This window comes from Phyllopteryx taeniolatus, chromosome 22, assembly GCF_024500385.1.
Source record: "Phyllopteryx taeniolatus isolate TA_2022b chromosome 22, UOR_Ptae_1.2, whole genome shotgun sequence".
Classification (NCBI taxonomy): domain Eukaryota; kingdom Metazoa; phylum Chordata; class Actinopteri; order Syngnathiformes; family Syngnathidae; genus Phyllopteryx; species Phyllopteryx taeniolatus.
Window position 1 is genome coordinate 4539318 of NC_084523.1, and position 12863 is coordinate 4552180.

Below are 12863 nucleotides of genomic sequence, written 5' to 3' on the forward strand. Positions count from 1 at the left end.
ACAGCATTTAAAACCTCACGTCATTATGGTGGCACTTGGAGAGCTAAGTATTTTTTTTTTGGGTGATACTTGGTGTAAAACGTTTGAGAACAATTACATTAAGTGAGTAAATATCAATATATTGAGTGAAAAAAGTACTTTACATGAAAAAAAAAACGAAAAAAAAAACGATTCAGTCCTCTTGTCTTAACAACTACATTACCCATAATTCGCTCCTTCTTGAAAGGCCGGTTTAGGTTTATCTGTAAAAAGAGTGATCCTGCTAAATTTGTTACTAAATTTGGAAGTAACACAATAGTATTATTGAAAGCTGTCATATTACGTAATATACATATTTTTAATACGATAGAAATGTATTTCTAATTACTTAAATCGTTGTTTTAACCGTCCCTGCAAGTTCATGGTTGGCCAACATCTTTCCGGCATCTCAGTTTGCCGTCAGGAAGCATAAACAAAACGTTTTCATTTTCTTAAAAATGTATATATATTTTCTCTAAGAGATATTTTTGAGGTTTTGCTGACTTTTCATCCAGCATGGACGAAGACGGTCTCAAAATGCTGGTTAAGCTAACCCAGGACGGAGACCTTAGCTCTATGAAAAACCACATGCAGACATGCGGACTAATGGAGGCTGCCAGAGACAAACACTTCGGGCGGTCCGGCGACACTCTCATACACTACGCCGCCCGACACGGACACTTGGATATTTTAGAGTTTATCATAAAAGAAGTCGGCACCGATATGGAAGTTTACAACAACGACTATAAGCGGCCACTGCACGAAGCTGCTTCCATGGGGCACCAAGCATGTGTCAGCTATCTACTGCAGGAGGGAGCGAAAGTGGACAGCTTAAAGAAGGCGGATTGGTGAGGCTTGGAATGATCCAACACCGATGGAATTATGAACTGTACATAAATAAAAGAGATAAATGGGAGGAAGTGGTTGTGAGACCCTTCGATAGCTCAGTTGGTAGAGCGGAGGACTGTAGATGCTAAATGCTGAAATCCTTAGGTCGCTGGTTCGAATCCGGCTCGAAGGAGTGCAGTTTTTTTAATTATTAATTTCATTTATTATTTTATTTATTTTTAATTTTTACCGTTGAAGAAACCAACCTCATTGTTGTGGGAGGAGTAACCCCTTTAAACAACGGATATTGGCACACAAACATTGCGGCAGCACATGTAGAAAGACAATAGACCAATACTCACCGACATAAATTCTTTATCCTCTGTGAAGAACGACTAATGTTTCCACAGCTTACTGAGCTGTTGTGACCGTTTTCTATGTGTATTTATTATGTGTCTCAAACTGTCACCTGGTAGACAAGGCACACACACTAGAAGGAACAACACAATGCCCTTTGAATTATCATGATGCACAAATGTTTTTTGTTGTTGTTGTTTTTAGGTTTTTAAAAAGGTAAATACTTGAGTGCTATTTTTCTAATCAAACACAAAATGTTATGGGAATAAGCATATTTTAGTAGGTTTTTCATATAGGTTTTGAGGTGGAAAAAGTCCATCTCTACACAATTTGATGACATTTTTTGATCAAATCTCTCTCCCAGGACCCCTCTGATGATGGCCTGCACTCGGAGGAACCTGGACATGATCCGGGAGCTGATGGAGCACTCCGCCGACCCGTTCCTGAGAAACAAAGATGGCTGGAACGCCTTCCACATCGCCTGCAGGGAGGGCGATCCCCTGGTGGTCCGCTACCTCCTCGAAGTCGCTCCGGATGTGTGGACAAGTGAGAGTAAGACGCGCAGGACACCTCTCCACACGGCGGGTGAGCTGTTCTCACGTCCCGAATCCAATTGCATGATCTATGCATTTCATATTTTGCCTTATTTGCTTGTCATCTAGCTATGCATGGCCGTGAGGAGGTTGTTGGCATCTTGCTTGAGAGGTACGTTATGCACAATCTAGCATCTGGTATCTTATATTAGACTTGAGATAGGTCTGCCACAATGCTGTCATTTTGAGCGTAAAGTGTTGTCCAGATGTGACTACAACCCAGACCACAAAGACAGCTGCGGAGTCACACCTTTCATGGACGCTGTGAGGAACGGGCACATCTCATTGGCCAGGCTCCTTTTGGAGAAACATCAGGTAGAAACACTGCTAGATGTTGACCTCAAAGGTTTACATCACATATTCAAATGGGGCATCTTAAGATGACTTGTTTATATGCACTGTAGGCATCTCCAACTGCAGCCGACATACTTGGGGTTCAGCCAGTGCACCAGGTGGCTATCACTGGCCAGGACCAGGCGCTGCGGTTCCTAGTACGAGAGCTCCATGTTGACGTGAACCAGAGGGCCACTGGCTCGCAGCTCACCTCCTTGCATTATGCTGCCAAGGTAGGATTATAGTTATGTTTCCATTTATATTTTGTCTGAAAACATACATTTTATGATTTCTTTCACTGCGCTTAAATTTAAGAAAATGTTAAAAACTGCACTTCATGGTTTGAATAAAATGTATTGCTCTTAAAATTAAATATTGTACCTAAACAAATGTTTAAAAACAAAAAGTTGTGATATTCAAAGTTAAATACAACTGAACTCTACTTGGGCTGTGATACTTTTGCATACCACTAGAGGGAACGCCTGTACCACAACTCTCATCCATGTGAATACATACCGGAGTGACAGCCCTGTTTTCAAGCAAAAGATTGTACGATTGCAATATGTGTATATTTGTTTTTAGGAAGGCCACGTTTCCACTATAAAGACACTGCTAGACTTGGGAGCAGATCTTCATGTTCGGGACAAAAAAGGAAGAACAGGTAAGCAGTTTGTCACACCCCATCAGCATATGCCTCTATTTTCGATAGCAATTGTCCTCACACAGGAAAGCCAGAGTGAGAGTCAAACCCAGAACATGCTAACCACTTGGCTACCTCGCTGCTTGTTTTCAGACTCCATTAAAATAATATTGTTACCTACTTATATTCAATGCCTTCATTTTTTAAAGATTGTATATCATGTAAAAATAAACTTTAAACTAAGTATAGTGGAGCCTCCAAATTCAAATTCCCCTAAAAAGGGGTACAATTTGGAGTTCAACTGAGTGTCTAACTTTGGGTTCAAAACCATCATTGTGCGTGACATCGCGACTTACTGCCATGTAGGAAGGGTTACTGTACAGCTCAGTACAATATTATCTATGTGAAAAATATTGCGAATTACTAATATTACAAATATAATTACATTTTACCAAGTAGATGCTAAGCATATGTGATGAGCATTAAAATGAGCAAAGAATCTTGTGATCAATAGCATTTTTACTACTTCTTAACAGGGTTGCAAAAGTCTGTGAATTTTCAAACTTGGAAACTTTACATGGGAATAAATATGAATTTATAGAATTGAACAGAAATAAAACAGGAATTTACAAAATTTAAGGTTGGCTCTTATAGTTTAATGAATACAGCGCCTAACTTCTCTTTATACAGGAGTTTACTACTGTACGACTGTCTGTTTTTTTTTGTCTCTCACAAGCTCTCCACATGGCTTCCATCGGTCAACACGCGGAAGCTGCCAGGACATTGCTGCAGCTCGGGCTCGAAGATTCCCAGGATGCATCTGGCACCATGGCACGCCAACTTGCCAAAAAATCTAACATAATGCAAGTTTTCAACTACATTTAATCAAATCCACTCAAGGGCATGATAATTCTAATATAATAAAGAAAGAAACATCGACATTTTTCTTATTTTTTCCCTCTTAGGTAGCTAAAACGAAAGTTTAGATATCTGTTTTCAAATGGAGGGAGTTAAAGTAATAAGTCATCAGAAAAATAAATATTCAAACAAAGTATAGATACTTGAGTAACAAAGTCTTTGTACTATAATTCTCAATGTGTGGTAGTTGTTTGTGAAGAAAGATCGCTGAATTCAATATTGAAACTGTGTGTAATGTTATAGTGGCTTAAACCCTTTTAAATCCTTTGCAGTACATTTGTTAAATACAATTGAGTTATATTTAAATACATTTGTTAAATACAATTGAATTGTATTTCATAAAAAAAGTGCATTGTTTGTTTTTAAACATTTATTTAGGTACAATTTTGAATGACCTTTTATGTGTAATACATTGGAATTGAATGATTATTTAGGATAAGCGGTACAGAAAATGGATGGATGGATTATTTAAGTACAGTTTTTATTTTCCTATATTTAAGCAATGTTCAAACTGTGCAAAATGTTACAGTGGCTTACAATAGTATTTAATAGGACCGCTACTGTGTTTTTGATGAATACTTAGACCTTCTATTAAATTAAGACAGTATTTTAAATTTGGTCATTATGGTGGTATAGTGGTGCCTTGACTTAAGAGTTTAATTCTATCCGTGACCACGCTCGTATCTTAAAACTCAAAAATCGCAAGTCATCGCTTTTCTCATTGAACTGAAAAGAAATGCTATGAATCCGTGCCAGCCTCCCAAAAAACACCAACAAAAATGCTTTTAATAAGAAAAATAGCACTCTACAATATTGTACTTTGAAAAGAAATACGGTAATAACATAATTATATTGAATGTAAAGAATTAAACAGTACATCATGATTTCATGGTTTACTGTAGTTCATTGTGCTGCTCCTTTTAGTGTGGGCGCATTAACCACCAGAGGCAGTATAATACATCGAAACATACAACACATAGATTTGATGATAAAACACAGAAAACCATCGCAAAACTAAGCTGCAAATAATAGTAGTAGTTTTTTTCACAGAGGATAAAGAATATATGCATGTCTGTGAGCATTGTTCGCACGTGTTCCTACCGTTTTTGTCCAAAAATAAATTATTGAAAGATTAATAACGACTGCAATATCGATGCAAGTTTCGTAAGGCTGTCAATAGCATTTCCCATTATGTGTTAGCATTAAGCTAGCGGACTTTCATAAGGCAGATATGTGCTCTGGTTAAATACACAGCGTGTAATTCTTTTTAAAAAAATGTTTAGTCTTTATACTACATTTAAAGTACAAGTTCCAATAAATAGCTTGAAGCAAGCATTTGGCATCTTTTTAAAAAAAAAATAAAAAGTTGTTCGCTATCTGCTCCTTGTTGTCAAGTTTGCTGTCACCATTTAGGGCTACAATGGCTGAGTTTATCATGTTATATATATATATATTTATATATTTATATATATATAATTTTTTAAAATATTTTTTTTTAGCCTGTGTGCTAACTTTGCTAAGTTGTTGTTAACAAGTGATTGACGTGCGCCAGCCCCACCCCGGAGTCGCCTGGCCCCGCCTGAGCCCCAGCCCTGAGCCCAGCCCCTTACCACTTCAGCCCCGCAGGATCTCCATTTTCTTCTTCTTTCCCTGTCAAGGAGCTCCGCCACCACAATCCAAAGGCTTATTCGAAATGAATGACGAATACGACGTTATCGTCCTCGGCACCGGACTGACGGTGAGGAAATTCTTCAACGAGTCCGCTCGCATCGCTTCGAAAACGCTTTGCAACCTGTTAACCGCGAGGTTAGCTCTCAAGGCTAACTGGGCCTAATTAGCATCGGCTAGCGCTAACTAGCGCTAAAACCTTGCTAATTTAACCGCTTCAAATATCCGTAAACAGGAACGTCCCATTAATATATTGAATTTAATTTAGGCCGTTGTTGAAAGGCTTGCTGGAGTCGAAAGTTAGTTGGCAGTCGAATGCTAGCACTGGTAGGCCACTTAGTCGGGAGAAGATTAATCGAAGATTATTAGTGTGCTAACATTAGCCTATCTATTTAAGGTAGCTACGCCCGATAACAACGATCTGTAAATTTCTAATTGAACATGTGTTGCGTTCTTCCAACTATATATTTTTTTTCTAATTGACATTTCTTTCCATATGATGCATGACAGCCAATATAATAGCAAATAACTGCAGTAGCTGGTTTAATCTAAACGTGTGGTCACTATTTCCGCAGGACTCAAGAGAAAGCAGGTTAAGTGAAATGACAAATTTAGTTGGTCACGAATAACTAAGTCATAATTTGAGTGTCAAGTAATTTTTCTGGAGACATTTAGTTCAACTCGATAAATGACAGTCAATAAATTAGAATACAACTACTAATTCTATCTAAATGCAAAGTCACCATTTGAGCATTATGCTCAAGAGGAAGCAAGTAAGTGAAATGTCAACTTTAATTGGCCTTGAATGACTTAAATATTACGTTTTGGGTGGTCAAGTTAACTGTCCTCAAATGACTATATTTTGGGTGTTCACTAGGACCCGACTGGTACGGATGTTTTTATGCTGATGCCGATTCCAATATTTGTCAGGAAAAAAATTCAGATAACCGATTAATTGGCTGATTGATTTAAAAAAAATAAAAAAATTATATATATATATATATATATATATATATGTATATATATGTATAATGAATTAAATAATGTAGAAACTATTCACTTTTTGTTCAACAGGTTCAAATTTGGTTTTAAAATAGCACAAAGGCCCAAATAACTACTAAGTGCAATGTTGTCGTGTAGGACATGTATTCGGCCCACGACAAAAGTATGACGTACTCTACAAATGAAATTGCTTGGTTTTGCGGTCAACTGTTAATGGCTGACACATGACATCAGGCAAATCCCGTGATGACCGTGGGATTGGAGCAGTTCAAGGGGACAGCTTTCTGTTTCAAAGCAGCAGTTTCCGGACTATTCTGAAGACGAGCCCTATAAGAACCGATTGCAATGCTGATATTTGCAGCCGGAGATCTGAACACATCACAATTGTAGTCCCAATTGCACAGTTTGTAGTGTAGTTCGTGCCAAACAAAAGATCTTATTGTAACATACATTACCTAACACATTGGATAATCTGGGGGTGGGGGGGACGACAACACATCATAAGATATCATGGCATTAAAAAAAAAATGCTTCTTTTTCCTTGGTGTCAGTAAGTACTCTGTTAGTCAGTTTAGCCTTCCTAAGCGTTGACTAAACGTTACGGAAAGGAAGTGAAAGCCTGCCATCCTTCCTCTCTCACTACAGTGCATCAGGTTTGCCTGTGTTTTAAGGGATGCCAAGCAAGTGAGAGTGACATAACTAAAGTACATTCTAAGCTACTTGACAAAGGTCACAGAGCAAAAGTTATTTGGTGTCATGTGATTTTTTTATTTTTTTTTTTATTTATTGGAGAGCAGCGTCCTGCTGCCCAGTTTACTGTCAGTTTATTGGTTTAAGGTGAAGCTGAACGTTTCCTGTTGTCTCGGTGTTTCCACTGAAGCTACTTTCGTGGCCTGAGGGAGGGAAACTCAAATGTTTTGATTCATATCCTGTAAGAAACCAGACCCATTTCTCCTTGAAGGAAAATTATGTGGGCTGTAACTCAGACCAAGTGGATTACGTAGAACACATTTTTAAAGTTTGTTTTGAAATGGCACAACTTCATGTCAAAGATCTGTAATGTTACATGTATGTCACGTTGAGCCTTTTTGGTAATTTTGTCATTTCAAAAGGACTATGCCGTAAACTGGGGAACCCAAACCCCCCCACCCCCCTCCGTACAACTAACTGGTTTGCATTGTCTTGCATAGATGTTAACCTCAATCGTAATTTTATGCTTTCTTCCGGCAGGAATGCATCTTGTCTGGAATCATGTCGGTGAAGGGGAAGAAGGTGCTACACATGGACCGCAACTCTTACTATGGAGCTGACAGTGCCTCCATCACGCCTTTGGATGATGTATGTTTTTTAAAAAAAAATATTTATTTGTTTTTATTAGGAGACACCACGGATAACAGATTGAAACAACAAATTGAAAATATTTTCTTTTCATGCATGTTTGAGAACAGTGAATTTGTCTAAGCTGCATCATTGTTGAGGATGTTTTTTTTTTTTTTTAAAGCAGCTGCTTAGTTGAAGTGCATCATCATCACCATCCGTGGTGTACTTTTGGTTCTGTGTCCTTTCAGCTCTACGCACGCTTCAACCTCCCCGGCAAACCTCCCGAGTCCATGGGAAAAGGTCGGGATTGGAACGTGGACCTCGTCCCAAAATTCCTCATGGCCAATGGTATACCTTCCTCCACTGCATAGTTATTTACACTGGATTGTCAAATACAATGATTGATAGCGACCAAGCCCTCCCACAAATAGTCTTAAAAGATTTACCTTTGTCTATAGATGCTGCAGTATGGTGGCAGAGCACTACCTTTGTCTAAATTAAGTTCCTCAACTCACGTCAACATAGTTTCTTGCCACCAAAATGCCACAAGATGGCAGCAAAGCACTACTCTTGTCTAAATGAAGCCCCTCAACTCATGTCAACATAGTTCCTTGGCATTGAGATGCCACAAGATGGTGATAAAGCTCTACTATTGACTAAATTAAGGTCCTCAAGTCACTTCAACATAGTTCCTAGGCACTAAGATGATGCCAAAATAATACTTTTATTATACAAGACTTGAGCAGAAAAACGGAAAACAATGAGGGATAGGTTCCCCAAAAAATATCTGAATACGCAGGGAAAATATCTTGCTCAAGTTATCTAGATTTAAAAAGTAGAATTATTATTTTTTTTTTGTAACATCATGTGCACATGACTGCATTTTAGGCCACGTCAATGTAGAATAATTGGCATATAATAATAATGAAATCAAAGAATATTTCAAAATTTTCTCAACTCTTATTTTCATGGGAGAGGTCTGCGTGGAGATGTAGGACAACTTTCCCAAACTTGACATCATGATGTTAAGACCACAAAGTAGTTGAGTGAATTCCAGTTTGCCTCAAATCGCTTCCAAAAATCAATGATCAGTTCCATAGCAACCACCAAATTCTTCACGATTTAATCGATTGTTATGCTCACCCATACTTCTAACTGGAGCTAATTTTATTTTGTCCTTGGAAAGACTGGTTTTAAACACACTTTGAGGACTTGAAGCATATGTATATGTAATAGAGCCCCAGAATGCTGTACTTTTGAGTAACAATGTATTTGACATTCTATGAAAACAGCCTGACTGAAACATTTTTCTCAGGTCAACTGGTCCGCATGCTGCTGATCACCCAGGTGACCCGTTACCTGGATTTCAAAGTGATCGAGGGCAGCTTTGTGTACAAGGCCGGCAAAATTTACAAGGTCCCCTCCACGGAGGCCGAGGCTCTGATGTCGAGTAAGTCACTTCGGAACGACAAATGCGTGTTCGTGCCTAAACTGTCTGTGTAAATCTGTCAAGGTCTGATGGGCATGTTTGAGAAACGGCGCTTCAGGAAATTCCTGATCTACATTGCCAACTTTGACGAAAACGACCCCAAAACCTTGGAAGGCTTCGACCCCCACAAGACGACCATGAAAGCTATTTTTGAGAAGTTCAACTTGGGCAAGGATGTCATCGACTTCACTGGCCACTCCCTTGCTCTCTACCGCACAGATGAGTCAGTAGTCTTTGCAATTGTACAGTCAGACTTCCTTCATGTACTTAAAATCATTGAACATGCCTAAAATTTTGATTAAGTGCGAGAAACAGTAACTCACAAGGTCTGGTTAAATGCAGGTGACATTTTGAAATCATACAACTTGTTAAACCATTTTTATTCGTCTGTAGCAAATTGCCCTTATTTAAGAATGTATTTGTGAAGGTAAAGCTTGAATCATGACTGAATGCATGTATTTTTTATGATGATGTTCACAAACGTTCTCATCTCCCTGTTCAGATACCTGAATCAGCCCTGCATCAACACAATAAACAGGATAAAGCTTTACAGTGAGTCACTCGCCAGATATGGCAAGAGCCCATACCTCTACCCCCTGTACGGCTTGGGAGAACTGCCACAAGGTTTTGCCAGGTATGAGAGCCACCAGATTCTCAGGGGTGTTGAAATTAATCATACAACCGATGTGTTGCAATGCGGACAGGATCGATTCTGCAGTGATGCCGTTGCCAGAGCATCATCGATTATAACGTCACGACAGTGCTTGATTTTCCGCCCGCGGCATAAAGGTTCTTGTGGTCGTTATCTTAAGGATAGTCTCATCCAAAGCGTTATAACTCCGCTCCCGGGATGCTCCAAATGTTTTAGAAGTGGCTGTGTGGACACATTTTACAAACAGACAGGGAAGCGTGGATTGGACAAGTCGCATGCGGTGTTAATGCTGTTTCCAAAAAATAAATAGGTTGGGAATGCGACCAACTTAAAAAATCATGGTACATATGATGTGAGTCTGCCAACAATCCCACCTAACTCAGACAAAAGGAACAAAATAACCAATGCTTTATAGCAAAGGATTAACGTGTTTCAATACTTGAGGACGTTGGAGCGGTGAACCTTTTTTCTAGCTATTTTACAGCTATTTTATTATCGTAATAATAATAAATGCAATAATTTACATATACAATTATTTTTTTAACCTAATGGTTAGTCAACCGGGCAACTTTCCTTCTGATGTTCAACTAGAGCCATACGAGACAGGAGTGTGAAGTTTTACACCAGTTACCACTGACGCATTTTCTCAGCCTGTTGTTGAAAACTATGTTCGCTGTCTGATGAGTATTTTACACATCTGCCGTTTCTGTTGCTACTCTGATGTAAATTTTTGGGTATCTGTGTCAAAGGCGAATCTTCCACACTCTTGTACAATAACCATTTTCCTTAAATAGTTTAAACCCCCCAAAAGAGGTTTGTAATTGCCTATAGATGCCACAAGATGGCGACAAGTTTTTTATTTTTTTTATTTTTTTTTTTTTATATATATATATATAAATATTGTACGTGACTTTGGCCTGAGCACGTTAACATCAAATCAGGGAGTTTTTCAGCAAATAAGGGAGAAAAAAAACATGCAAATGCCTAACAGCTAATATATGGTGGTTCATTGTATGTCTAAACAGTTTTAAATGTTGATAGAAGCAGCAAAAAAGAAAACCGGTATAAATTGTTTCCCCTTTTTAGGCTGAGTGCCATCTACGGTGGGACGTACATGTTAAACAAGCCCATTGAGGAGATAGTGATGGAGAACGGAAAGGTGGTTGGAGTCAAGTCCGAGGGGGAGGTAAGTATGCTTTGGTTTTTGGATGATGTTGTCAGTAAAGGTACTACTGTCAATGCTAATTAGGTTAAAGTCCGTTTTTTAACTTTTTTTTTTTTTGTCCTGAACTTCCAGCTTCATGGTTACCGGTATGTGTTTGTCCCGCAGATCGCCAGGTGCAAGCAGCTGATTTGCGACCCCAGTTACTTCATGGAGCAAACCTCCAAAGTGGGCCAGGTGATCAGGGCCATCTGCATCTTGAGTCACCCCATCAGCAACACGGGCGACATCAATTCTTGCCAGATCATCATCCCCCAGAACCAGGTTAACAGGAAGCACGGTGTGTACTTAGGCAATTGAACACGAGAGATAGAAATTCTAAGGTAAGCGACTGCCGTGAACCTCTTGTCTGTCTCCGTTTCCAGACATCTACGTTTGTATGATCTCCTTCGCTCACAACGTGGCGGCACAGGGCAAATACATCGCCATCGCCAGCACCACGGTGGAAACGAATGACCCCGAGAAAGAGATCAAGCCCGCCCTGGACCTACTGGAGCCCATCGAGCAGAAGTTTGTCAGCGTCAGTGACCAGTTTACTCCTAATGACGATGGCACTGAAAGCCAGGTACACCGACTATTTTTGATATATTAATGTGACTGTCCTAAATTAAGGCATTAATCATTATTAACTGACTTTTGGAGGGAGGATTGATTTTATTGTAAGGCCATTTCGCCCAGCCCTAAGATTCTATTAAGGTTTTTTGGCCTGAAGAAAGATCTGTGAGCTTCCTCGAAAAGTTCAGAATTTAAAAAATCTATGTCTTGTGTTCTCCCCATGTAGATTTTCATCTCCCGTTCATACGATGCCACCACCCACTTCGAGACTACCTGTGACGACATCAAGAGCATCTACCGGAGGATGACTGGATCAGACTTTGACTTTGCCGAGATGGAGCGCGGGAAGAAAGACATCTACGGCGACGCTGCCGAGTAGAGACCGCCACGGCCACAACGCACTCCTCATCATCACAGACGAACGCTGCCCAAAACTGAAACCTCATATAGAAAGAATACTGACTCAAAATAAATGTACACATCCCAAGTTTATGTGGCGGTCCTGTGGGAAGTTGATCATGTAGAGTTCTGAAATAGTGTTGCTGGATTAAGATCAGGAAGGGAGCTGTGATTTTTTTTTTTTTTTTTTTTAATCACTCTCAGATGGCTGAAGCACTTACGCCACAGGGCAAATTGGTTATTAAACACAGGGCAAATTGGTTACTAAAATACAATAATACCCTATAGTTTGATGTCAAAAACAATGCAGAGTCCAAAGATGCCAAATTAACATCCAGTACATCATTTTGTGTATGTGTTTGTAAGCAGAGGGATTTACTTATACTGTCTTAAATTGTATTTAAACGTGTTCGGGTATTTTTTTTCTCTTCAGGTTGATTCGGTTGTTAAAAAAAAAGTGGATATGTCAACATTGTCTTTCGGGGGTGTTATTGTATTTCCCACACTGCAGCCACACACTACCATAAATCATAAAACTACCTGGACTTCTCAACCGCTTGTAAGAAGGTGTAATAGTGTTCCTGTTTTGTGCAAAATGAGGCAAAAACTGCTTAAGAAGGACCAAATGTGTACTGTGGCAGTATTTGAATTTAGAGCCCCATGATGAGTTGTCATCTATTTGAGACAAGAGCAACTTGGGCACTGATGATTTCTGTACTGCAAAGTTAAAAAAAAAAAATAATTCAAAAAATTTCTTGGGTTGTTTCTTATCAGTGTCGGTTAGCATGGACCATATACCAGCGAATACTTGAATGACTCATAATTTGATCTGAAATTAGAGGAATAATGCATTAACTGCATCATTATGG

General features: G+C 39.2%; 2 protein-coding genes and 1 non-coding gene across 3 annotated transcripts; all 3 read left to right on the plus strand.

The window, feature by feature from the left end:
* The first annotated feature begins 56 nt into the window (after positions 1-56).
* Positions 57-5077, plus strand: ankrd16 (ankyrin repeat domain 16). The gene is made up of 7 exons (XM_061761700.1): positions 57-866; positions 1568-1788; positions 1866-1908; positions 2003-2111; positions 2201-2362; positions 2712-2790; positions 3506-5077. The coding sequence occupies exons 1-7, from the start codon at positions 535-537 to the stop codon at positions 3652-3654; spliced, it is 1095 nt and encodes a 364-aa protein (XP_061617684.1). The 5' UTR covers positions 57-534; the 3' UTR covers positions 3655-5077.
* trnay-gua (transfer RNA tyrosine (anticodon GUA)) lies at positions 952-1039 on the plus strand. The gene is given in 2 exon segments: positions 952-988; positions 1004-1039. It is a non-coding gene; the product is annotated as a tRNA-Tyr (tRNA).
* A 190-nt stretch (positions 5078-5267) lies between the features above and the next one.
* gdi2 (GDP dissociation inhibitor 2) lies at positions 5268-12087 on the plus strand. The gene is made up of 10 exons (XM_061761699.1): positions 5268-5425; positions 7588-7695; positions 7926-8025; positions 8993-9127; positions 9191-9389; positions 9669-9800; positions 10905-11004; positions 11149-11320; positions 11406-11605; positions 11822-12087. Exons 1-10 carry the CDS (start codon positions 5381-5383, stop codon positions 11972-11974), a joined length of 1344 nt encoding a protein of 447 aa, XP_061617683.1. The 5' UTR covers positions 5268-5380; the 3' UTR covers positions 11975-12087.
* Positions 12088-12863: the final 776 nt, after the last annotated feature.

Coding starts and splice junctions, on each gene's coding strand:
- ankrd16 (XM_061761700.1), top strand. CDS start 535: ATGGACGAAGACGGTCTCAAAATGCTGGTTAAGCTAACCCAGGACGGA. Junction 1,789..1,865: donor GACACCTCTCCACACGGCGG/GTGAGCTGTTCT, acceptor CTTGTCATCTAG/CTATGCATGGCCGTGAGGAG. Junction 2,363..2,711: donor CCTTGCATTATGCTGCCAAG/GTAGGATTATAG, acceptor ATTTGTTTTTAG/GAAGGCCACGTTTCCACTAT.
- gdi2 (XM_061761699.1), top strand. CDS start 5,381: ATGAATGACGAATACGACGTTATCGTCCTCGGCACCGGACTGACG. Junction 5,426..7,587: donor TCCTCGGCACCGGACTGACG/GTGAGGAAATTC, acceptor TTCTTCCGGCAG/GAATGCATCTTGTCTGGAAT. Junction 9,128..9,190: donor GGCCGAGGCTCTGATGTCGA/GTAAGTCACTTC, acceptor AAATCTGTCAAG/GTCTGATGGGCATGTTTGAG.